The 26,165-nt window shown below is 45.1% G+C and overlaps 1 protein-coding gene across 2 annotated transcripts in view; it reads left to right on the top strand.

Annotated features, from left to right (window-relative positions):
- Positions 1-26,165, top strand: part of FIRRM (FIGNL1 interacting regulator of recombination and mitosis) — a 693,335-nt gene that overhangs the window by 16,556 nt on the left and 650,614 nt on the right. For both annotated transcript variants that reach the window (XM_069737142.1, XM_069737143.1), the window contains exons 2-4: positions 5,995-6,029; positions 6,111-6,199; positions 8,132-8,236. In XM_069737142.1, coding sequence (XP_069593243.1) covers positions 5,995-6,029; positions 6,111-6,199; positions 8,132-8,236 — 229 coding nt within the window. The remainder of the gene's footprint in view (positions 1-5,994; positions 6,030-6,110; positions 6,200-8,131; positions 8,237-26,165) is intronic.

The following is a 26,165-nucleotide window of genomic DNA, read 5'->3' as shown; positions in this document are numbered from 1 at the left end:
GAGATTGGCTGGAATCAATGGTGGCGCCATGTTGCGTTTGGAGACCCCTGATGTGCCTAAACAGTGGAAACCCCTCAATTCTAACTCCAACACTAACCCCCCCCACACCCCTAACCCTAATCCCAACTGTAGCCATAACCCTAATCACAACCCTAACCCCAACACACCCCTAACCACAACACTAACCCCAACACACCCCTAACCCTAACCACAACCCTAATTCCAACCCTAACCCTAAGGCTATGTGCCCACGTTGCGGATTCGTGTGAGATATTTCCGCACCATTTTTGAAAAATCTGCGGGTAAAAGGCACTGTGTTTTACCTGCGGATTTTCCGCGGATTTCCAGTGTTTTTTGTGCGGATTTCACCTGCGGATTCCTATTGAGGAACAGGTGTAAAACGCTGCGGAATCCGCACAAAGAATTGACATGCTGCGGAAAATACAATACAGCGTTTCCGCGCGGTATTTTCCGCACCATGGGCACAGCGGATTTGGTTTTTCATATGTTTACATGGTACTGTAAACCTGATGGAACACTGCTGCGAATCCGCAGCCAAATCCGCACCGTGTGCACATGGCCTAATTCTAAAGGTATGTGCACACGCTGCGGAAAACGCTGCGGATCCGCAGCAGTTTCCCATGAGTGTACATTTCAATGTAAACCTATGGGAAACAAAAATCGCTGTGCACATGCTGCGGAAAAACTGCACGGAAACGCAGCGGTTTACATTCCGCAGCATGTCACTTCTTTGTGCGGATTCCGCAGCGGTTTTACAACTGCTCCAATAGAAAATCGCAATTGTAAAACCGCAGTGAAATGCGCAGAAAAAAACGCGGTAAATCCGCCATAAATCCGCAGCGGTTTAGCACTGCGGATTTATCAAATCCGCAGCGGAAAAATCCACAGAGGACCAGAATACGTGTGCACATTCCTAACCCTAACCCTAACCCTAACCCTAGTCTAACATTAGTGGAAAAAAAAAATTTCTTTATTTTTTTTATTGTCCCTACCTATGGGGGTGACAAAGGGGGGGTCATTTATTATTTTTTTTATTTTGATCACTGAGATAGATTATATCTCAGTGATCAAAATGCACTTTGGAACGAATCTGCCGGCCGGCAGATTCGGCGGGCGCACTGCGCATGCGCCCGCCATTTTGGAAGATGGCGGCGCCCGGGAGAAGACGGACGGGACCACGGCTGGATCGGTAAGTATGATAGGGTGGGGGGGGACCACGGGGGGGGATCGGAGCACGGGGGGGGGGGAATCGGAGCGCGGGAGGGGTGGAACGGAGCGCGGGGGGGCTGGAATGGAGCACGGGGGGGTGGAACGGAGCACGGGGGGGGTGGATCGGAGTGCAGGGGGGGTGATTGGAGCACGGGGGGGTGATTGGAGCACGGGGGGAGCGGACACGAGCACGGGGGGGAGCGGAGCACAGGACGGAGGGGAGCCGGAGCAGTGTACCGGCCAGATCGGGGGGGTGGGGGGGCGATCGGAGGGGTGGGGTGGGGGCACACTAGTATTTCCAGCCATGGCCGATGATATTTCAGCATCGGCCATGGCTGGATTGTAATATTTCACCCGTTATAATGGGTGAAATATTACAAATCGCTCTGATTGGCAGTTTCACTTTCAACAGCCAATCAGAGCGATCGTAGCCACGAGGGGGTGAAGCCACCCCCCCTGGGCTAAACTACCACTCCCCCTGTCCCTGCAGATCGGGTGAAATGGGAGTTAACCCTTTCACCCGATCTGCAGGGACGCGATCTTTCCATGACGCCGCATAGGCGTCATGGGTCGGAATGGCACCGACTTTCATGACGCCTACGTGGCGTCATGGGTCGGGAAGGGGTTAAAATTATTGAATCTGTCCAATTACTTTTGGTCCCTTTTTAAAAACAGGGTGGCACATGTTAAGGAGCTGAAACTCCTAAACCCTTCATCCAATTTTAGGGTATGTGCACACGTTGCGGATTCTCTGCGGATCTGCAGCTTTTTTTGAGGTGCAGAAGCGCTGCAGATCCGCAATTGATTTACAGTACAATGTAAATCAATGAGAAAAAAAAAATGCTGTGCACACTTTGCGGAGAATCCGCTGCAGAAACGCTGCGGTTTAAAAGAAGTAGCATGTCACTTCTTTTTTGTGAATCTGCAGCGTATTTGTACCCATTCCATTATAGAAAACCGCAGGGGTAAAAAACGCAGCAAAAACGCACAAAAAAAACGCTGCAGAACCGCACAAAATGACAAATCCGCAGGTGCATTTTCTGCCAGGAGAGGCAGAATCTGCACCAGAAATTCCTAAGCCTAATCCTCAACGTGTGCACATAGCCTTAAAGTGATAATGTGAATACCCTCAAATGAAAGCTGAAAGTTTGAACTTCAACTGCATCTGAATTGTTTTGTTCACCATTCATTGTGGTAATGTCTATAACCAAAAATAGAAAAATGTTGTCTCTGTCCAAATATATATTGACCTAACTGTATATATTAGTATCACTGCTCCACAGCCCTCCTTACCAACATTATGGTGGCTCCACAATACCCCTGTATATGCTGTATCATGGCTCCACAGCCCTCTTTATAAACAGTATGGTGGCCCACAATACCCCTGTATATGCGATATGGCTCCACAGTCCTCCTTATAAACAGTACTAGATGGTGGCCTGATTCTAACGCATTGGGTATTCTAGAATATGCATGTCCACGTAGTATATTGCCCAGCCACGTAGTATATTGCCCAGCCACGTAGTATATTGCCCAGCCACGTAGTATATTGCCCAGCCACGTAGTATATTGCCCAACCACGTATTATATTGCCCAGCCACGTATTATATTGCCCAGCCACGTATTATATTGCCCAGCCCACGTATTATATTGCCCAGCCCACGTAGTATATTGCCCAGCCCACGTAGTATATTGCCCAGCCCACGTAGTATATTGCCCAGCCCACGTAGTATATTGCCCAGCCCACGTAGTATATTGCCCAGCCCACGTAGTATATTGCCCAGCCCACGTAGTATATTGCCCAGCCCACGTAGTATATTGCCCAGCCCACGTAGTATATTGCCCAGCCCACGTAGTATATTGCCCAGCCACGTAGTATATTGCCCAGCCACGTAGTATATTGCCCAGCCACGTAGTATATTGCCCAGCCACGTAGTATATTGCCCAACCACGTATTATATTGCCCAGCCACGTATTATATTGCCCAGCCACGTATTATATTGCCCAGCCCACGTATTATATTGCCCAGCCCACGTATTATATTGCCCAGCCCACGTAGTATATTGCCCAGCCCACGTAGTATATTGCCCAGCCCACGTAGTATATTGCCCAGCCCACGTAGTATATTGCCCAGCCCACGTAGTATATTGCCCAGCCCACGTAGTATATTGCCCAGCCCACGTAGTATATTGCCCAGCCCACGTAGTATATTGCCCAGCCACGTAGTATATTGCCCAGCCACGTATTATATTGCCCAGCCACGTAGTATATTGCCCAGCCACGTAGTATATTGCCCAGCCCACGTAGTATATTGCCCAGCCCACGTAGTATATTGCCCAGCCCACGTAGTATATTGCCCAGCCCACGTAGTACATTGCCCAGCCCACGTAGTACATTGCCCAGCCCACGTAGTACATTGCCCAGCCCACGTAGTATATTGCCCAGCCCACGTTGTATATTGCCCAGCCCACGTTGTATATTGCCCAGCCCACGTAGTATATTGCCCAGCCACGTAGTAGTATTTGGCACAGAGCCACGTAGTATATTGCCCAGCCACGTAGTATATTGCCCAGCCACGTAGTATATTGCCCAGCCACGTAGTATATTGCCCAGCCACGTAGTATATTGCCCAGCCACGTAGTATATTGCTCAGCCACGTAGTATATTGCCCAGCCACGTAGTATATTGCCCAGTCACGTAGTATATTGCTCAGTCACGTATATTGCCCAGCCACGTAGTATATTGCCCAGCCCACGTAGTATATTGCCCAGCCCACGTAGTATATTGCCCAGCCCACGTAGTATATTGCCCAGCCCACGTAGTATATTGCCCAGCCCACGTAGTATATTGCCCAGCCCACGTAGTATATTGCCCAGCCCACGTAGTATATTGCCCAGCCCACGTAGTATATTGCCCAGCCCACGTAGTATATTGCCCAGCCCACGTAGTATATTGCCCAGCCCACGTAGTATATTGCCCAGCCCACGTAGTATATTGCCCAGCCCACGTAGTATATTGCCCAGCCCACGTAGTATATTGCCCAGCCCACGTAGTATATTGCCCAGCCCACGTAGTATATTGCCCAGCCCACGTAGTATATTGCCCAGCCCACGTAGTATATTGCCCAGCCCACGTAGTATATTGCCCAGCCCACGTAGTATATTGCCCAGCCCACGTAGTATATTGCCCAGCCCACGTAGTATATTGCCCAGCCCACGTTGTATATTGCCCAGCCCACGTTGTATATTGCCCAGCCTACGTTGTATATTGCCCAGCCCACGTAGTATTTTGGCCAGCCCACGTAGTATATTGCCCAGCCCACGTAGTATTTTGGCCAGTCACGTAGTATATTGCCCAGAAACGTAGCTATATAACACTGCCCACGCAGTATTTAGGAGCGCATCGTCCGACGACGGAAGGTGAGAATAGCAGGTTTTTTTTTTTTTATTATTTTTAACATTAGATCTTTTTACTATTGACGCTGCATAATAGTATTATGAAGCAGGGTGTGACTAATATTAAAAGATAACCTTTAATCTATATGCATTAAAAACTGGTATAATTCACCATAAGACAAAAAAACAAACAAAAAAAAAAAAAATAACATAAAACATAAAGGACTCACAGAAAAAGATTCCTCCTCGAAAGGAATCTATCTAGAACTCGTCAAACCCCCGAGGTAACCTAGATAAACCTATCAGTATCAACCTCCAAAGGGGAGATAATATCTCCAAAACAGGAGTATATGACATGTATATGTGGTAAGCTACGTGCAATATATGAGGCAGGAAAAATCTCCCAAAAGGGGGGGTGCACACATGAATTGTTAGCAGACCACAATTAATGTAAATCCTGTTTCTCAGCTCTCTCAGAGACACAGGATATAAAAACAGGAACGATCTCACCTCTGAGCTTCTTAACACGCCAGGGTAGGATCACTCACGTATACAGCATCTCGGAGGGGGGAGCCTGTAAATCCGGTCACACCTGTACCCATCCACGCTGTCTGGAAGATAGTTTTAACCCCAATATTCACGGACACATATTCCCTACGCGTTTCGTAATCTGAATACTCATCAGGGGAAACTCGTGCAGAGTCCCTCCACCGCAGTGGGGGACCTTAAATCCGGGGGTATACCAATAAACGCCGCATAATAGGCAGCATCAATAGTAAAAAAAACTTGGTCACACAGGATTAATAGCAGCGGTTACTGAGTGAGTTACCTGCGGCATAACGCGGTCTGTTACCGCTGGCATTAACCTTGTGTGAGCGGTGACCGGAGGGGAGTATGTAGCGGGCGCTGACTGCGGGGAGTATGGAGCGGGCGCCGGGGACACTGACTGCGGGGAGTATGGAGCGGGGAGTATGGAGCGGGCGCCGGGGACACTGACTGCGGGGAGTATGGAGCGGGCGCCGGGGACACTGACTACGGGGAGTACGGACCGGGCACTGTGACTGCAGGGGAGTAGGGGAGGGACTAATCAGACTGTGGCCATCGCTGATTGGCCGCGGCAGCCATGACAGGTAGCTGGCGAGACCAATCAGCGACTTGGATTCCATGACACAGAGGCCGCGACCAATAAATATCCGTGACAGACAGAAGGACAGAAAGACGGAAGTGACCCTTAGACAATTATATAGTAGATGGTGGCCCCACAATACCCCTGTATATGCAGTATCCTGGCTCCACAGCCCTCCTTATAAACAGTATGATGGCCCCACAGTTATTTTATTTACCGATTCCTTAACTATTTGCACTCCAGGTTTCAGTGTTCAGAAAACTGGAATGAAAAGATTCGTAAGATAATTTTTTTTTTCTTTTTAATGTTACAAAGATATATTGTATTTCCATTTTGTCATTTTCATTTTTTCCTCTCAGGATTGTTTAAAATAATTACAGAAATGTTTCTGCCTCATGTCCATGTTTTGGAGTTGGAACAAGACGTGTTTGTAAAACTTCTACCGCAGGTAATAAAACCAGAAGGCTGCTTTTCCCAATACATGCAAGGCAAATGTCTATTGTGAGACTAATTTCTTTTCGTGTACCTTGCGCTTGTTTAGTTTGTCTGGAAGTAGAAGGTGCTATTTAGCCATCAAGTCTTGTTTTTTTTTCACACCATATTCACATGAACAACAGCTTTAATATTAATAATTTTCCAACATACTCCCGGATGCGAAGCATTGATAAATGTGTTGATGCTAAATAACAGAGTAAGATTATGACTCCTATTCTTAAAGGTGTTTTCCAAAATGGGAGTGGGGGATGTAAAGCATACATCTGCTTAAGATAAAAACTATTGGAATACTAGTCTTATAGCACCAATGGTGCTCCAGAGAAAATCTATGCAATGTATGAAGGTCCAAGATGATGAACTAAAGTATATAAATAAATGTGAAATCACAGACACGTCTGACACTTTTCTCTAGTCACCTGACTGCTGCAGTCAATCTCTGGGCTCAGCGGCTCACGCTAGTCTTTCTTCTTCCACACAGATTCACTCACTCATTAATGGGATAATGATTCTTGATATTAAAAAGTGATCATGGTGATATTATTAGTAAAAATGGGCCATTTCTTGTTGGCTGTAGGCTTAGATATTAAGACTGTCTAAGGCTGGTTTCACACTTGCGTTTCAAAACGCATGCGTTTTTTAAAAAAAAAAAACGCATGGTGAAAAAACGCGTGCAAACGCTGCGTTTTTTTGACGCATGCGTTTTTGCATGTGGTGAAAAAAATGCGGCGTTTTGACGCGTTTACATGCGTTTTTTCATGCGTTTGCGTTTTTTAAACGCATTCAGATAAATGTGTGACAGCTGCCAATCATCAAAATAAAGTAAAAAACCCACTATAAACAGAAAGAGCTAGGGGGTAGGGTTAGGGGTAGGGATCCTAACCCTACCCCTAACCCTAACCCTACCCTTAAAGGGATTAGGGGTAGGGTTAGGGGTAGGATCCCTTTATCAATTTTATGGTGTGGGGTGTTTTATCAGTGTGTTTTTTTTTTTTTTTTTTAAAACGCATGCGTTTTTAATGCATGCAAACACATGTGGTTAAAAACGCATGCGTTTACATAGACAGCAATGCATTTTTTTGCGGCAAAAAAAAGCCGCTAAAAATACTACATGTTGCATTTGTGCAACACAACGCATGCAGAAAAAAATGCATGCGTTTTTTACCGCAAAAACGCAAATAAAAAAACGCAAATGTGAAACCACCCTTACAAAGCAGCACTTAGCCATGAAAAGTTGCAGAAAAGTACTGAAATAATTCAATGTACCATTTGCACATTGATATAATGGATTATGTTAATAATTAAAGCCTAACTGTCATTTTAATTTTTATTTCATAATAGAAGCAGATTTCTCTATATCTCCACCATAGCCTCGACAGGTCCATCAGAAAAATGGGCCCAGTGCACCCGTTTTTTTTACAATCTGCACAGTATCCGTCATTTCAACATTTTGACTGATCCTGTGCAGATTGTAAAAACGGAAGTGTGAAAGAAGCCTAAGATTCTGCCATATGGGAGGAGGGGCTCTGCCTTTAGCAGTACCAACTGTCGTCTCCTATCTCAGTAATGAGAAAATCTGTCTTCATTAAATACAGATTTTACCTGCAAATTGAGAATAGATTAGTCCTGGTGGAGATAAAAGCAGATTTGTCTGATAAGATGTATTAGAAAGTTGCTTGTTTTTATTTGTCCTATTTATGGAATGCAAATTAAAACGTTGGTAACTTTTTAATCATTTCAGATTGGATGATTGATTTTTACCCCTATTTATAAAAGTACAAAAACCACTTTAATCCACCTACAGATTAGATATCTCTAGGAGTAATGTCAGTTAATTTTTAGTGATGAAGGTACTGGGAATTTATTTTTCTATTACTCTTTTCTTTAGGCAGTAGAGCATTTTCACAACTTACTTTCTGAAATCTCAAGACAGGCATTAATGTTATCGAGTCAAAATACTGATGAGAAGAACACATTACGGAATACTTTCCAGGTATTTCTATGTATTTTACTAATTACTGCACATGTCGGGAAACCAGTTAGGAATAGCTGTGTGTTACAACACAGTATCAGTTCTAATAATGGAGTGCCAGCGGTAAAAAGGAAAAGTTACATAACATGAAGGAAAATAAGTCATCCGGATAATAAGGATCAGATAAGGAGACAAGCAGATAAGTGACACCACACAGAACCTACATTATTGTGGATAAATCATTCCTAAAAGGAAAGGATGAGGTGACATAGCTGGGAAAATACCAGTAAAGGGTCCAGAGTTATCTTCAAAAGAACTATAGGAGAAATAAGACTTAAGGCCGGTGCCCACGATCCGGAACTAGCAGCTCTTTGCTTGCAGTGTATGTTCACTGCGTATAAAGCACTGCCATCTATTGAACGCAGATGAATCGGAATGTGTACACTGAACCATGTGGATATACCGCATTCAGTACATTCTATTGATGTAATTTCTGTTGCAGAGACTAGCGTCTCCGCAAGAGAATTTGTCGAATTGTGGTCTGGGGAGACACCGCATGTCAGTATCATCGGGTGATCCGTAGGTGACTATGGACGTATATAGTGGACATGGGATTTCTAGAAATCCCATCCACTATGCTGTAACATCTGGCCGCTGTGGGTTAGACGCTGCATAAATATGCAAACCTGCGGCAGTTCCTGATCTTGGGCACATACCCTTAAAGGGAACTTGTCACCCCTTTTTTTCAATATGAGATAAAAATAGCGTTCAGTATGGCCTGAGCTGTGCTTTACAATGGTGCCTTTATTGTCCCCTGATTCCCCACCTTTGCTGCCAAAATACCTTAGCAAACCCACCGTTTTCAGCTGTCAATCACGCTGGTCTGGTCAAATGGGCGTTGTGAAATCGCTGTTTCTCCCCCCGCTCCTCGGCGTGTCTGACGTAACTCGATCTGTGAATAGCACAAATCACGCTCTTTTTTTGCAGTTGTGCAGTGCATTCGTCTCTAGCGCATGCGCAGTATGTATTGCCCAACTGTTGGCAAAGTATACAATACATCATTGTGCATGCGCGGTTTTCCACTGTAACCTCTGTTCCCCGGAAGTCTGGATATGCATATAGTGTTGTCCTGGACGCCGGTGAACTTTTCCCATCCAGAACTGTTAGTGTAAGTTTTGTAACAAAATCGCCTATCTATCTATCTATCTATCTATCTATCTATCTATCTATCTATCTATCTATCTATCTATCTATCTATCTACAGTTATATGAAAAAGTTTGGGCACCCCTATTAATCTTAAGCTTAATGTTTTATAAAAATTGCTTTTTTTACTCTTCGCCACGACAGCACCCCACTGGAGAGAGGGATCCGCCCCACAGGAACAGGAAACCTACAGAAAAATGAAAGGGGGCGGTCCGACCCTCTCCACCTCAGTTTAGGTTTCCTGTTCCTGCGGGAACGGCAGGACTTCTACAGAGGAACATACCTGGGCTATGCATGCCGCCTGTGCAGTATCCGCGAGAACGGCAGGGGCTGCAGCCTAGAAGCAGCGTCGGGGGAGTTCCGCTAGACGGCTCCCTCCTCGTCTGGGGAACCATGCAGACAGCCGGGTCCGGGGAGGGCCGCCCGGCATCATCTGCATCACGCGGTGGCGGTACGGGAGGAAGCCCTGGCTGGCAGGAGTCCGGTGAGTAAGGGCAGCGTTCCCATTGCGGTCCAGTGCTGAAATCCTGGACCGCGCATGTGCCGACCGCTGTAAGTTAGATTGCCCCGGAAGTGGATGGTGAACTTCCGGGGGCGTTCAGGCCGGCATCAGCGGCGGGGGAGAAAGCGCGGACTCGCGCATGCGCAGTGCTGCACGGATAGGGCGCACTATTTAAATCACTAACCCAGAGTAATTCGGCGATGCAAGATGTCATCCCCAGGTGCCCTGGAGCTCCACAGCAGGGAGATCCAGTACCCCCCCGCTTAAGATCGCCCTAGAGGATTCTCTGAGACCGCTCGTAAAAGCGACGGATCCAGGACAGGACCTCAGCCTTCTGATCCGGTACTAATTGCATCACTGGGTGAGTTTTTAACTCTGCCTATTAAGTTGACGTTGTCTCCCTCCTTTCTCTCTCTTTCTCCTTCTCTCGCTATGTCTTATTATGATCAGACTAAAAAACAATGCCTTATGTAGCCAGCCCCTTCCAGACTCATACCCCCAAAAACTTTGCAAGGACTGTTTTAAGGAAACAATACAGGGAGCGGCAGTGTCCATTACGGACTTGCGTGCCATTATCAGAGAAGAACTAAAAGCCATGTCCCAGGATAAACCACATAAAAGTAAATCCAAAATTCCAACACCTGTGTCAGATTCCGAAATTGACCAAGCTGTACTCTCAGAAGCCATCATCATCATCTTCATCAGAGATCGAGGGACGCCCATGTTTTCCCTTAGACATTGTGGACAATTTGGTAAAATCAATTAGAAATACCATGGGGTGTGAGGAGACAAAGGGTGCGCAAACCACGCAGGACATAATGTTTGCGGGTTTAGCAGAGAGAAAAAGATGTTTTCCAGGCAGTGAAAGCATTAATTAAAAGAGAGTGGGAGAAACAGGATCAGAGTAGTTTTATACCCTCTGCGTCAAAATAGAAATATCCGTTTAGTGACGAAGAGCTTCTTACATGGACAAAAATCCCCAAGGTCGACGCAGCCGTGGCCTAGACTTCTAAGCAGTCCACTCTACCTGTAGAGGATGCAGGACTACTTGTCGACCCTTTAGATCGTAAAGCTGAGTCATCCCTTAAGCGATCTTGGGAAGCGACTACAGGAATATTCAAACCTGCAGTAGCCAGCACTTGCGCCGCCAGGTCAATGCTCATTTGGATTGACCAATTAGACCAGCAGATTGAGGATAAAGTTTCCAGAGAAAAATTACGGGTGGCCATCCCCTTAATACGAGGTGCTGCAGCTTTTATGGCGGACGCATCCGCCGACTCTCTCCGTTTGTCAGCAAGATCTGCAGGCCTCGTAAATAACGCAAGACGAGCACTATGGATGAAAAGCTGGAAAGGGGATGCGCAGTCAAAAATCTAAAATATGCGCAATCCCATGTGAGGGTGAGTACCTCTTTGGTAAGACCTTAGACGAAATACGCAACAAGGCAAAAGACAGGAAAAAAGCTTTTCCTGACTCCTCTATTCCCTTTTACAGGAGGGCCTTTAAGAGAAGGCCGTTTGGCAAAAGAAGGCAAACGGATAGGTCAACAACATGGACCACTAAAAAGGACAAACAAGAGAGCGGTCATATGGGGAATGATTTTTGCCAAGGGTATGGGACACAGAAGAACGCTACAATTCATCTAACCTTAAGGAACTAAATGCAGTAAAATACGCCTTATACCATTTTCTCCCACAGCTTCGGGGAAAAGACGTCAGAATCCTTTCCGACAACACCACCACAGTGGCGTATCTAAACAGGCAAGGAGGCACTCGATCAGAGACTCTGATGTCTTCTGCTGGGGAAATCTTGGATCTAGCAGAGAAACATCTGACATCCCTTACTGCGATTCACATAAAAGGGGAAAGCAACCAGCAGGCAGACTTCTTAAGTCGACACACCTTGAGACAGGGGGAGGGGAGTGGTGCCTAAACCATCATATCTTTCACATAGTATCCCTATGGGGTCGCCCTCAAATAGATCTCTTTGCCACAAGAAGAAACAAAAAAGTCCGGAAATTTGCCTCCTTATCTCCAGTGGATCATCCGGACATTCTGGACGCTCTCCAAGCCCCTTGGCAGTTCAGTCTGGCATACGTCTTTCCTCCAATTATATTACTACCACAGGTCATACGCAAAATCAGAGAAGGAGCGAGAGTTATACTGATAGCTCCATTCTGGCCCAAGAGACCATGGTTCTCGTGGCTGCAAACGATGTCGGTCTCGGACCCTTGGGTCCTCCCCTCGTCACCCAACCTTCTCTTCCGGGGACCATTTTTCCACCCTCAGGTGGACAATCTCCATCTGACGGCCTGGAATTTGAGAGGCAGATGCTAAAATTAAGGGGGTTCTCGGAGGGATTGATTGACACACTCCTCCAAAGTAGAAAACATTCCACCACAAAAATATATACAAGGATATGGAAGAAATTCCTACAATTCACAGGGTAAAAGAAAGTTCTACTTCCGCACTGCCCCGATAATCTGACCCCAATGTGCACAGCAGCAAAAACCACATGCAAAGGGCGTATATGGCTGATAATTTCCTTTTCATTACCAACGGAGTGCTGCATCCAACAAAAGCATACAGAGTTCATAAAGGAAAAACAAGGAAAAAGATTGGAGCGCACTTACCCAGGTAAAATAGTCACCACTTTATTAGGACTTTGTACAAAAAGCAGGGAAGGGAGTGGATAAAGATCGGACGATGGCCGTTTCGTGCAGAGTGGCACTTCAACGGGTCCTATTGTACTTCACCTATGTATGTATATATGTGTGTATATATATATATATATATATATATATACAGTGGGGCAAAAAAGTATTTAGTCAGTCAGCAATAGTGCAAGTTCCACCACTTAAAAAGATGAGAGGCGTCTGTAATTTACATCATAGGTAGACCTCAACTATGGGAGACAAACTGAGAAAAAAAAATCCAGAAAATCACATTGTCTGTTTTTTTAACATTTTATTTGCATATTATGGTGGAAAATAAGTATTTGGTCAGAAACAAAATTTCATCTCAATACTTTGTAATATATCCTTTGTTGGCAATGACAGAGGTCAAACGTTTTCTGTAAGTCTTCACAAGGTTGCCACACACTGTTGTTGGTATGTTGGCCCATTCCTCCATGCAGATCTCCTCTAGAGCAGTGATGTTTTTGGCTTTTCGCTTGGCAACACGGACTTTCAACTCCCTCCAAAGGTTTTCTATAGGGCTGAGATCTGGAGACTGGCTAGGCCACTCCAGGACCTTGAAATGCTTCTTACGAAGCCATTCCTTCGTTGCCCTGGCGGTGTGCTTTGGATCATTGTCATGTTGAAAGACCCAGCCACGTTTCATCTTCAATGCCCTTGCTGATGGAAGGAGGTTTGCACTCAAAATCTCACGATACATGGCCCCATTCATTCTTTCATGTACCCTGATCAGTCGTCCTGGCCCCTTTGCAGAGAAACAGCCCCAAAGCATGATGTTTCCACCACCATACTTTACAGTAGGTATGGTGTTTGATGGATGCAACTCAGTATTCTTTTTCCTCCAAACACGACAAGTTGTGCTTCTACCAAACAGTTCCAGTTTGGTTTCATCAGACCATAGGACATTCTCCCAAAACTCCTCTGGATCATCCAAATGCTCTCTAGCAAACTTCAGACGGGCCCGGACATGTACTGGCTTAAGCAGTGGGACACGTCTGGCACTGCAGGATCTGAGTCCATGGTGGCGTAGTGTGTTACTTATGGTAGGCCTTGTTACATTGGTCCCAGCTCTCTGCAGTTCATTCACTAGGTCCCCCCGCGTGGTTCTGGGATTTTTGCTCACCGTTCTTGTGATCATTCTGACCCCACGGGGCGGGATTTTGCGTGGAGCCCCAGATCGAGGGAGATTATCAGTGGTCTTGTATGTCTTCCATTTTCTAATTATTGCTCCCACTGTTGATTTCTTCACTCCAAGCTGGTTGGCTATTGCAGATTCAGTCTTCCCAGCCTGGTGCAGGGCTACAATTTTGTTTCTGGTGTCCTTTGACAGCTCTTTGGTCTTCACCATAGTGGAGTTTGGAGTCAGACTGTTTGAGGGTGTGCACAGGTGTCTTTTTATACTGATAACAAGTTTAAACAGGTGCCATTACTACAGGTAATGAGTGGAGGAAAGAGGAGACTCTTAAAGAAGAAGTTACAGGTCTGTGAGAGCCAGAAATCTTGATTGTTTGTTTCTGACCAAATACTTATTTTCCACCATAATATGCAAATAAAATGTTAAAAAAAACAGACAATGTGATTTTTTGGATTTTTTTTTCTCAGTTTGTCTCCCATAGTTGAGGTCTACCTATGATGTAAATTACAGACGCCTCTCATCTTTTTAAGTGGTGGAACTTGCACTATTGCTGACTGACTAAATACTTTTTTGCCCCACTGTATATATATATATATATATATATATATATATATATATATATATATATATATATATATATATATATATATATATATATATATATATATATATATATATATATATATATATCTCATTGCTTGTATTTTGTAGAATATGTGGCAATGACTTATATTTGGTTACTATCTGAAGAACTTTTGGTCAGGTGAGTTTTTTTTCACCTTTCCATTGGTAGGGCAGTCCTTCTTATACCGGATGGAGTGCTGAGTAGATCAGCTGTGACAAAGACCGTATGGTCGAAACGCGTAGCTTTCTTCACTTGTGATATGGTATTGTCCCAGGAGTGTGTCCTCTACTATTTTATATGATGGATTCAAGTTTTACATTTTATCAAGAAGCTGGAACATTTTTCTCTTTTACTTGGATTTGTACCACGTCGTGTCAGGACGAAGTTCCGCGCTCCTTGCATGTATCGGTGAGCTGGCTTTTTTCTTTCCTTTTGCTTTATCTTAGAGGAACAATTACACTGTTTTGGAATAGCCATCCCAGTCCCCAGACCTGAATATCATTGAACATCTGTGGGATAATTTGAAGAGGGCTGTCCATGCTCGGCGACCATCAAACTTAACTGAACTGGAATTGTTTTGTAAAGAAGAATGGTCAAAAATTCCTTCATCCAGGATCCAGGAACTCATTAAAAGCTACAGGAAGCGACTAGAGGCTGTTATTTTTGCAAAAGGAGGATCTACTAAATATTAATGTCACTTTTCTGGTGGGGTGCCCATACTTATGCACCTGTCAAATTTTGTTTGAATGCAGATTGCACATTGTACAATAAACCTCATTTCAAGGCAGAAACATTACTGTGTCCAACAGTTATTAGATATATGAAACTGGAATAGCTGTTGCAAAAAACAATTTTTATAAAACATTAAGCTTAAGATTAATAAGGGTGCCCAAACTTTTTCATATAACTGTATCTATCTCTATCTCTCTATCTATTTCTTTACAGCTATCTATCTCATTCTATCTATGGTATTCCTTCTAACTTTCTTAAGGTACCTTCACACTGAGCAACTTTAGAACGAGAACGACAGCGATCCGTGACGTTGCAGCGTCCTGGATAGCGATCTCGTTGTGTTTGACACACAGCAGCGATCAGTGTTGTGAATTCTGTGGCAGAGCTCCCTCCTGTGGTCACAAGTGGTACTTCGGCTGATTCTCTCTGGGAGCTTCCGTTTGTGGAGGAAAGTGGTACTGCGGCTTCTGAGTTTCCTCCCTCAGGTGATCTGGTGAGGTCGTTAGGTGCTTCTCTACTTGACTCCACCTAATGCTTTGATCCATGCTTCCTGTCAATGTTCCAGTGTTGGACTTGTTTTTCCCTGGATCATTCCTGTGGCCTGCTGCTCTGCATAGCTAAGTTCTTCTTTGCTATTTGTTTGCTATTTTTTCTGTCCAGCTTGTCTAATTGTTTTGCTGGAAGCTCTGGGACGCAAAGGGTGTACCTCCGTGCCATTAGTTCGGTACGGAGGGTCTTTTTGCCCCCTTTGCGTGGTTTTCTTTAGGGTTTTGTGTAGACCGCAAAGTTATCTTTCCTAACCTCGCTCTGTTAAGAAAGTCGGGCCTCTCTTTGCTGAATCTATTTCATCCCTACGTTTGTCTTTTCATCTTAACTCACAGTCATTATATGTGGGGGGCTGCCTTTTCCTTTGGGGTATTTCTCTGAGGCAAGGTAGGCTTATTTTCTATCTTCAGGCTAGTTTCTCAGGCTGTGCCGAGTTGCATAGGCAGAGTTAGGCGCAATCCACGGCTGCCTCTAGTGTTGTTTGGAGAGGATTAGGGATTGCGGTCTGCAGAGTTCCCACGTCTCAGAGCTCGTTCTATTATTTTGGGTTATTGTCAGATCACTGTATGTGCTCTGACCGCTATGTCCATTGTGATACTGAATTGCCTATCACAACAGATCAGGATCCCGCTGTGACATCGCTGGTCGTAGCTAGAAGTCCGGAACTTTATTTGGTCGTCAGGTCGGCGTGATTCGTCATGTTTGACAGCAAAAGCAACGATGCCTGCAATGTTTTTTCATGGCGCTAACAACCGACGCTCGTTGTCTATATCGCTGCAACGTCGCTTAGTGTAACGGTACCTTTATTCCTTCTTTCTATCTATTTATCTCCTCTAACAGTAGATTACATACTTAAACTGTAAAGCGCTGCGGAATATGTTGGCGCTATATAAATAAAGATTATTATTATTATTACATATGACATACACCATACAACATACAACATACACCCTGCAACATACACACTGACATACACCCAGAGATATACGACTTGCAACCTACCACATGTGACATGCAACATACTACATGCGACATGTGCCATGTAACATGCAACATAAAACATTCAACATGTGACAAGCAACATACAACATGCGGCGTGTGGCATACAACATGTGACATGCAACCACAAAAAGCAACATGTGACATGCAACATGCGACCCTCAACATGCGACGGCATGCAACTGCATGCAAGAGCATGCAGCATGCAAAATGCGATGACACATGCCAACATGCAACATGCAAGAACATGCGACGTGACAGCATGCGACAACATGTGACACGCAGCATGCAACAACATGCGACAACATACACCATGCGATGACATGCAGCAACATGTGACATGCAACAACATGTGACATGCAAAATGCGATGACACGTGCCAACATGCGACATGCAAGAACATGCGACGTGACAGCATGCAACAACATGCGACGACATACAACATGCGACAACATTCAACAACATTCAACATGCGGCGACATTAAACATGCGGCGACATTAAACATGCGGCGACATGCAACATGCGGCGACATGCACCATACAACATGCAACATACAATACATTAAAAAAATCGGAAAGAAGTATAATCTATAATAGTCCAAAATTAGTATCAAAAAGAAAAAAACAACAAATATAAGCAATATCTTTATTTCAAAACAATTGGATTAAAAACTAGCACGACACCCAAACCCCTTTTTGTGGGAGTGGGTCCATAAAAACCTGGCTTGATCATAGGAGGGCAGAGATAGGGGGAGAAAAACTGGGATAAAAAATTCTAAATATCCCTAAAAAATTACTCCCTGCCTGTCTACGGAGGTTGGCACCCTCTTGAACGCAATATGGTGCCCCCGCTCCTCGACGGCTCACCCTGTATGCCCTATGAGTCCCTTGATGTGAAGATGCTATATAACTATTGATACCCCAAAATAGCCCACACAATAGGGCCCAAAGAAGAAAAAATACACACACATAGACCAAACACCAGGTGGTAATTCACCAACAACATGCAAGCCCACACAGGCTGGTCTGACCGTACAGAGCCCTATAACCTAAAGTACTCCGTCAATGGCTAAGGCTAGTGCACCCTAAAGAGTCCCTAGCCAAAAGTCCCTGCCTGTCAGCAGAGGTTGGCACCCTCTTGGACGCAAATGGCGCCCCCGCCCCTCGGCGGCTGCCCCTGTTGACCCTCACTGAGTCCCTACACAAGTAGGGGGATCCTATACACAGGTGGTGCCTGAGGGGCTAAACCGGTGACCCGTAACCATGGACCCCTCTAGCTTCGGTCAGACCTTAAGAAAAAATACAGACTGTATAGAGACACATAAACTAATAATCCCTACGATATACCAAGTACCTTTTAGGGAAAGGCAACTTTTACATAAGGTGGCGGATGAATATTGCACCTCCACCACCTAAGCATATACACATGAATGAGGATATATTAGTATTGATAGTATGACTAAATAACTGAGATATACAGAGTACCTATTAGGGATTTGCAATATTATACACAAGATGGCCGATAAACATCACACCTCCACCTTCTAGGCATATACACATGAATGAGAACACATTAGCATCAATGGTATAGCTAAGGTTATACCCCCAATAGCGATAGAATGCATAGGGAGCATTCACATAGGTAATACAATGAAGGCTATATACCAAATAGCGAGAACACTCATGTTATATATATGCCAGTTATACGTCCATAGTTGGTGAAAATACCCAAAAAACAATAACAAAATAAAAAACCCAATCCACTTATCTGGGGTCAGGTTTTGCCTCTACGCGTTTCCCCCCCATGATGTGGTTCCTCAGGAGGCATATGGGAAGATGGACTTCCGTGTGTTTAAGTCACATCGGAGATGTACGCTGTGCCTGGTTGTAGGTGCAGGAAATATACTGGCCAAAACCCCCTTAAATAGCCCCCTCCTTTAAGATAGAAAATACAGGGGCTACAGCCCATACCTACGCCCTGTTGTTTAAGTTGACCCATAAATGTGATAACCTGCAGAGCCTCGGATTGCCTGAGTAAACATTCCAGCCGCCATTACTACACGGAGGCCAGTCGGCGTCCTCTCACTGCGCACGCACCGGTGTCAGACTCTAGAGGTCCATGTAAAGAAGCTGCGGAGACACCATCACGTGTTTCTCGATGCAAGCAGTGAATAGCCAGGCCTTTCCCCGGGAAGGAACAACCACGGGAAGGGCAGCATCCTATGAAGGAAAGCCACCTATGCCAAGCATGGTATCCATCCACAGACAGCTGTTTCGGGGTTTTTGCCCCTCATCAGTGTGGAGTAGGAATCTGGCTATTAGGAGCAGTGCCTAGTAAAAAGGCTATAAAGGCACAGATGATTGGCCTCGGGGAGACCAAAACATCCAACACCGCGGAGACACCATCACGTGTTTCTCAACGCAGTGATTCCAGAACACTGCCTTCATCCCTTATGGGAAATATGCAGATGCATGTAAAGAAGCTGCGGAGACACCATCACGTGTTTCTCGACGCAAGCAGTGAATAGCCAGGCCAGCCAGATTCCTACTCCACACTGATGAGGGGCAAAAACCCCGAAACAGCTGTCTGTGGATGGATACCATGCTTGGCATAGGTGGCTTTCCTTCATAGGATGCTGCCCTTCCCGTGGTTGTTCCTTCCCGGGGAACGGCCTGGCTATTCACTGCTTGCGTCGAGAAACGCGTGATGGTGTCTCCGCAGCTTCTTTACATGCATCTGCATATTTCCCATAAGGGATGGGGGCAGTGTTCTGGAATCACTGCGTTGAGAAACACGTGATGGTGTCTCCGCAGCTTCTTTACATGCATCTGCATATTTCCCATAACGGATGGGGGCAGTGTTCTGGAATCACTGCGTTGAGAAACACGTGATGGTGTCTCCGCAGCTTCTTTACATGCATCTGCATATTTCCCATGAGGGATGGGGGCAGTGTTCTGGAATCACTGCGTTGAGAAACACGTGATGGTGTCTCCGCGGTGTTGGATGTTTTGGTCTCCCCGAGGCCAATCATCTGTGCCTTTATAGACTCTAGAGGTCGACATGTATGATATACAACTGCGCATGCGCTCGGCCGACATTTTGTTGTGTATCGCCCAGCACTGAGGAGCAACCACGCAGGCGCCATCCTGTCGGCATAGAGCCGCATACATAGGTGTCCCTACGCTGCGCTGGAGCCGCCAGGAATACATTAACACGCCTCCACTACACATGCACCACCTAGCCTAATGATTCACCAAAACTGGCCGTATTGTTTATCTTGTCATTGTCACTAACGGCTACATCAAGCCCCATTTACATATGACAATGCGCCCATTAACATTAGAATAGAGCAGCGCCATCGCATCCACTCAAACAAAGGGGCTAAGGATACAGCAAGCACACAGAGGTCGCCAGCACTATTAACCCATAAATGTGTGACAGACCTCTCTTGCACGTCCATAACAGGGCCAAAAATACCCAAACCACTTGCATATGGAATATTGTTTAACTCAATACATATCCGCATTGAACCCTATGTGTTCATATAAAGACATAAATGGGTATATAAGAACAATGCGCCAGTAGTGCCTCCAAAGATGATGTTATATACTACACGTGGCGTTCTACAGGGCATTGTTACCAAAAAATGTACCCTCTAACACTGGGCACACATAATCAGTACGTAGTGGCGTAAGGTTTAGAGAGTGTACACCCACACCCACAACAATCTCTAATCCTAAATCTATAATGTAATGATAGTCTGGAGTATACATAAATGATAAATAAACATCATACCCCTATATCTATATTCATTTGCTGCAAACCATCTAATAGGCCTGTAGCGCTGTCAAATTAATACCAGGGGAAAAAAAAGGGGAGCAAGAAACGAAACCGACGAAAACAATTCACACGAAGCAACTATAGGTTAACCGCTCATTCAGTCCTCTAGGGACCACTGACCCCATCCTAAATATCCACTGGGTTTCCTTTTGAAGGATGACCCTATCCCAGTCGCCCCTCCTTCCATTTTGTTTTACCACTTCCAGGACACAAAAGGAGAGAACCTTATTGTCACCCTGGTGTGTCTCCCAAATGTGGCGTGCTACAGAGGTGTCTCTAGCATTTTTGATGTCTCCTAGGTGTTCCCCGATTCTCCTTCTCAGTTCTCTTTTTGTCTTCCCTATATAATTTTTCGGACATGTACATGTAGTCATATAGACCACACCAATGGTCTTACAATTAGCAAAATCCCTACAAAAAAAAGTGTCTTCCATTAGATGCACTAATAAAGCTTTTGCCTGGTGCTACATAATCATAAAAGGAACAATTTCCGCACCTAAACGTACCATTGATGCGTCTATCCAACCAGGTTCCTTCATGTTTAGGTCTTTTATAGTGACTATGTACAAGTCTATCTTTCAAGGATCGTCCTCTACGGAAGGTGATCTGGGGTCTATCCGGGATAACATCTACCAGAGTCTCGTCCAACTGTAAAATGCCCCAATGTTTTTGAGGACACTAAAAACCCGATTGGACTGATTGTCAAAGGTTCCAATAATCCTCGGGATGTTATCAGCCTCTGGTTTCTTGTTGGTCTGTAGGAGAGTCCTCCTCTCTCTACCCAGAGCATTTCTAAAGGCCGGATCTAGTACCTCATCCGGATAGCTCCGATCCCTAAATCTCTCCCTCAGATCATACGCTTGTGCCCTGAAGGTGGCAGGACTGGAGCAATTTCTCCTTGTTCTCAGGTATTGGCCCCGAGGAATACCCTTCTTCAGGGGTGCCGGATGGTGACTCTCCCACCGAAGGAGGGCATTCGTGGCTGTTGACTTTCGAAACAGTCTTGTATCCAACATACCCTTGGTCTTGATGGTAATTTTCACATCCAAAAAAGCCAGTTCACATCTATCACTTTCCGACGTGAACCTAAGACCAAAACCATTGTTGTTCAACCCTTGTACAAAACTGTCGAACTCCGTTTCTGTACCTCTCCATATGACCAGAGGGATTTAATGCTTTGACAGACCTCCTAGAGGAAAATGAGAGGGGGAGAGGGTTGGGTCCACAGACTGACCTGAAATTAAAAAGCAATAGAATTCCACCCCCCCCCCTTTCCCCCCCGGGAGATTACACAAATATCGACATTTTCCTGAAAGTGGTCGAGGATGACCTTAAGAAAATTGGCCGGAGAAATGCAGACACACCGCCTAATCTAAGTGGTGAAGAATGGGAGGCCTTAGACAAGTTGGAGAAGAATGACCAAATTGTTGTCAAGCCATCTGACAAAGGGGGCAATTTGGTCATCCTCGACCACTGAAAGTATGTTGGTATGTGTAAATTAATCCTCAATGACAGAGAGACCTATGGCATACTCGAGAATGACCCTACCGAAAGGTTTACTGGGTCATTGAGAATGATCTTGGATGCAGGTCTAGAAACGGAGTTCGACAGTTTTGTACAAGGGTTGAACAACAATGGTTTTGGTCTTAGGTTCACGTCGGAGAGTGATAGATGTGAACTGGCTTTTTTGGATGTGAAAATTACCATCAACACCAAGGGTATGCTGGATACAAGACTGTTTCGAAAGCCAACAGCCACGAATGCCCTCCTTCGGTGGGAGAGTCACCATCCGGCACCCCTGAAGTAGGGTATTCCTCGGGGCCAATACCTGAGAACAAGGAGAAATTGCTCCAGTCCTGCCACCTTCAGGGCACAAGCGTATGATCTGTGGGAGAGATTTCGGGATCGGGGCTATCCGGATGAGGTACTAGATCCGGCCTTTAGAAATGCTCTGGGTAGAGAGAGGAGGACTCTCCTACAGACCAACAAGATACCAGAGGCTGATAACATCCCGAGGATTATTGGAACCTTTGACAATCAGTCCAATCGGGTTTTAGTGTCCTCAAAAACATTGGGGCATTTTACAGTTGGACGAGACTCTGGTAGGTGTTATCCCGGATAGACCCCAGATCACCTTCCGTAGAGGACGATCCTTGAAAGATCGACTTGTACATAGTCACTATAAAAGACCTAAACGTGAAGGAACCTGGTTGGATAGACGCATCAATGGTACGTTTAGGTGCGGAAATTGTTCCTTTTGTGATTATGTAGCACCAGGCAAAAGCTTTATTAGTGCATCTAATGGAAGACACTTTTTTTTTGTAGGGATTTTGCTAATTGTAAGACCATTGGTGTGGTCTATATGGCTACATGTACATGTCCGAAAAATTATATAGGGAAGACAAAAAGAGAACTGAGAAGGAGAATCGGGGAACACCTAGGAGACATCAAAAATGCTAGAGACACCCCTGTAGCACGCCACATTTGGGAGACACACCAGGGTGACAATAAGGTTCTCTCCTTTTGTGTCCTGGAAGTGGTAAAACAAAATGGAAGGAGGGGCGACTGGGATAGGGTCATCCTTCAAAAGGAAACCCAGTGGATATTTAGGATGGGGTCAGTGGTCCCTGGAGGACTGAATGAGCGGTTAACCTATAGTTGCTTCGTGTGAATTGTTTTCGTCGGTTTCGTTTCTTGCTCCACTTTTTTTTTTCCCCTGGTATTAATTTGACAGCGCTACAGGCCTATTAGATGGTTTGCAGCAAATGAATATAGATATAGGGGTATGATGTTTATTTATCATTTATGTATACCCCAGACTATCATTACATTATAGATTTAGGATTAGATTGTTGTGGGTGTGGGTGCACACTGTCTAAACCTTACGCCACTACGTACTGATTATGTGTGCCCAGTGTTAGAGGGTACATTTTTTGGTAACCATGCCCTGTAGAATGCCACGTGTAGTATATAACATCATCTTTGGAGGCACTACTGGGGCATTGTTCTTATATACCCATTTATGTCTTTATATGAACACATAGGGTTCAAAGCGGATATGTATTGAGTTAAACAATATTCCATATGCAAGTGGTTTGGGTATTTTTGGCCCTGTTATGGACGTGCAAGAGAGGTCTGTCACACATTTATGGGTTAATAGTGCTGGCGACCGCTGTGTGCTTGCTGTATCCTTTGCCCCTTTGTTTGAGTGGATGCGATGGCGCTGCTCTATTCTAATGTTAATGGGCGCATTGTCATATATAAATGGGGCTTGATGTAGCCGTTAGTGACAATGACAAGATAAACAATACGGCCAGTTTTGGTGAATCATTAGGCTAGGTGGTGCATGTGTAGTGGAGGCGTGTTAATGTATTCCTGGCGGCTCCAGCGCAGCGTAGGGACACCTATGTATGCGGCTCTATGCCGACAGGATGGCGCCTGCGTGGTTGCTCCTCAGTGCTGGGCGATACACAACAAAATGTCGGCCGAGCGCATGCGCAGTTGTATATCATACATGTCGACCTCTAGAGTCTGACAGCGGCGCGTGCGCAGTGAGAGGACGCCGACTGGCCTCCGTGTAGTAATGGCGGCTGGAATGTTTACTCAGGTAATCCGAAGCTCTGCAGGTTATCACATTTATGGGACAACTTAAACAACAGGGCGTAGGTATGGGCTGTAGCCCCTGTATTTTCTATCTTAAAGGAGGGGGCTATTTAAGGGGGTCTTGGCCAGTGTATTTCCTGCACCTACAACCAGGCACAGCGTACATCTCCAATGTGACTTAAACACACGGAAGTCCATCTTCCCATATGCCTCCTGAGGAACCACATCATGGGGGGGAAAAGCGTAGAGGCAAAACCTGACCACAGATAAGTGGATTGGGTTTTTTATTTTGTTATTGTTTTTTGGGTATTTTCACCAACTATGGACGTATAACTGGCATATATATAACATGAGTGTTCTCGCTATTTGGGATATAGCCTTCATTGTATTACCTATGTGAATGCTCCCTATGCATTCTATCGCTATTGGGGGTATAACCTTAGCTATACCATTGATGCTAATGTGTTCTCATTCATGTGTATATGCCTAGAAGGTGGAGGTGTGATGTTTATCGGCCATCTTGTGTATAATATTGCAAATCCCTAATAGGTACTCTGTATATCTCAGTTATTTAGTTATACTATCAATACTAATATATCCTCATTCATGTGTATATGCTTAGGTGGTGGAGGTGCAATATTCATCCGCCACCTTATGTAAAAGTTGCCCTTCCCTAAAAGGTACTTGGTATATCGTAGGGATTATTAGTTTGTGTCTCTATACAGTCTGTATTTTTTCTTAAGGTCTGACCGAAGCTAGAGGGGTCCATGGTTACGGGTCACCGGTTTAGCCCCTCAGGCACCACCTGTGTATAGGATCCCCCTACTTGTGTAGGGACTCAGTGAGGGTCAACAGGGGCAGCCGCCGAGGAGCGGGGGCGCCATTTGCGTCCAAGAGGGTGCCAACCTCCGCTGACAGGCAGGGACTTTTGGCTAGGGACTCTTTAGGGTGCACTAGCCTTAGCCATTGACGGAGTACTTTAGGTTATAGGGCTCTGTACGGTCAGACCAGCCCGTGTGGGCTTGCATGTTGTTGGTGAATTACCACCTGGTGTTTGGTCTATGTGTGTGTATTTTTTCTTCTTTGGGCCCTATTGTGTGGGCTATTTTGGGGTATCAATAGTTATATAGCATCTTCACATCAAGGGACTCATAGGGCATATAGGGTGAGCCGTCGAGGAGCGGGGGCGCCATATTGCGTTCAAGAGGGTGCCAACCTCTGCAGACAGGCAGGGAGTAATTTTTTAGGGATATTTAGAATTTTTTATCCCAGTTTTTCTCCCCCTATCTCTGCCCTCCTATGATCAAGCCAGGTTTTTATGGACCCACTCCCACCAAAAGGGGTTTGGGTGTCGTGCTAGTTTTTAATCCAATTGTTTTGAAATAAAGATATTGCTTATATTAGTTGTTTTTTTATACAATACATTAAACATCGAGTACATACTCACCATCACTTGTCACTTTGATCCCCGAAGCAAGTGTCATCTGTAATAAATATTAAAATAACAAACAACCTATATACTCCCTGTCCGCAGAAATCCAATGTAAACGAGTGTCCCTCGACGATCTCCCGTGGAGAACAGCAGCATCAGCTGATGTGACTGCGCTCCAGGACTACAATGATGGAAGGTATGCTTCCCCAATGTATTCCCCACAATGTATTCCTACGCCCCTGTGAGAAAATAGTCCCTAGTCTCACTTCTGGCACTGCTGTTTTGGAAAAATCCCGGGCAGCTTTGCCAGAAAGTGACACTCTGAACTATAGTAACCTCTCAGTGATGCACTTCAGGAGCCATTGTCTCCTGTCAGTGTGTCACTGAAGGTCCTATTGAGCAGTGACATCACCCGATGTCACTGTTCTATAGAGGAGATCGTCGTGGGACACTTGTTATTAATTGGACTACGGTGGACAGGTAGTATATGGTTTATTTTACGTTTTTTGCAGGCGCTGAAGTATGGTAAGTATAGTTAAATGAAGAATATTAAAATAGTTTTTTCCTAATGTGTATGTTTTATTAACCCTTTCTTACTATTGGATTAATAATGGATAGGCGTCTTATTGACGCCTC

This window comes from Ranitomeya imitator, chromosome 8 (assembly GCF_032444005.1).
Source record: "Ranitomeya imitator isolate aRanImi1 chromosome 8, aRanImi1.pri, whole genome shotgun sequence".
Taxonomy (NCBI): domain Eukaryota; kingdom Metazoa; phylum Chordata; class Amphibia; order Anura; family Dendrobatidae; genus Ranitomeya; species Ranitomeya imitator.
This window is presented reverse-complemented; position numbering and strand designations above follow the sequence as displayed.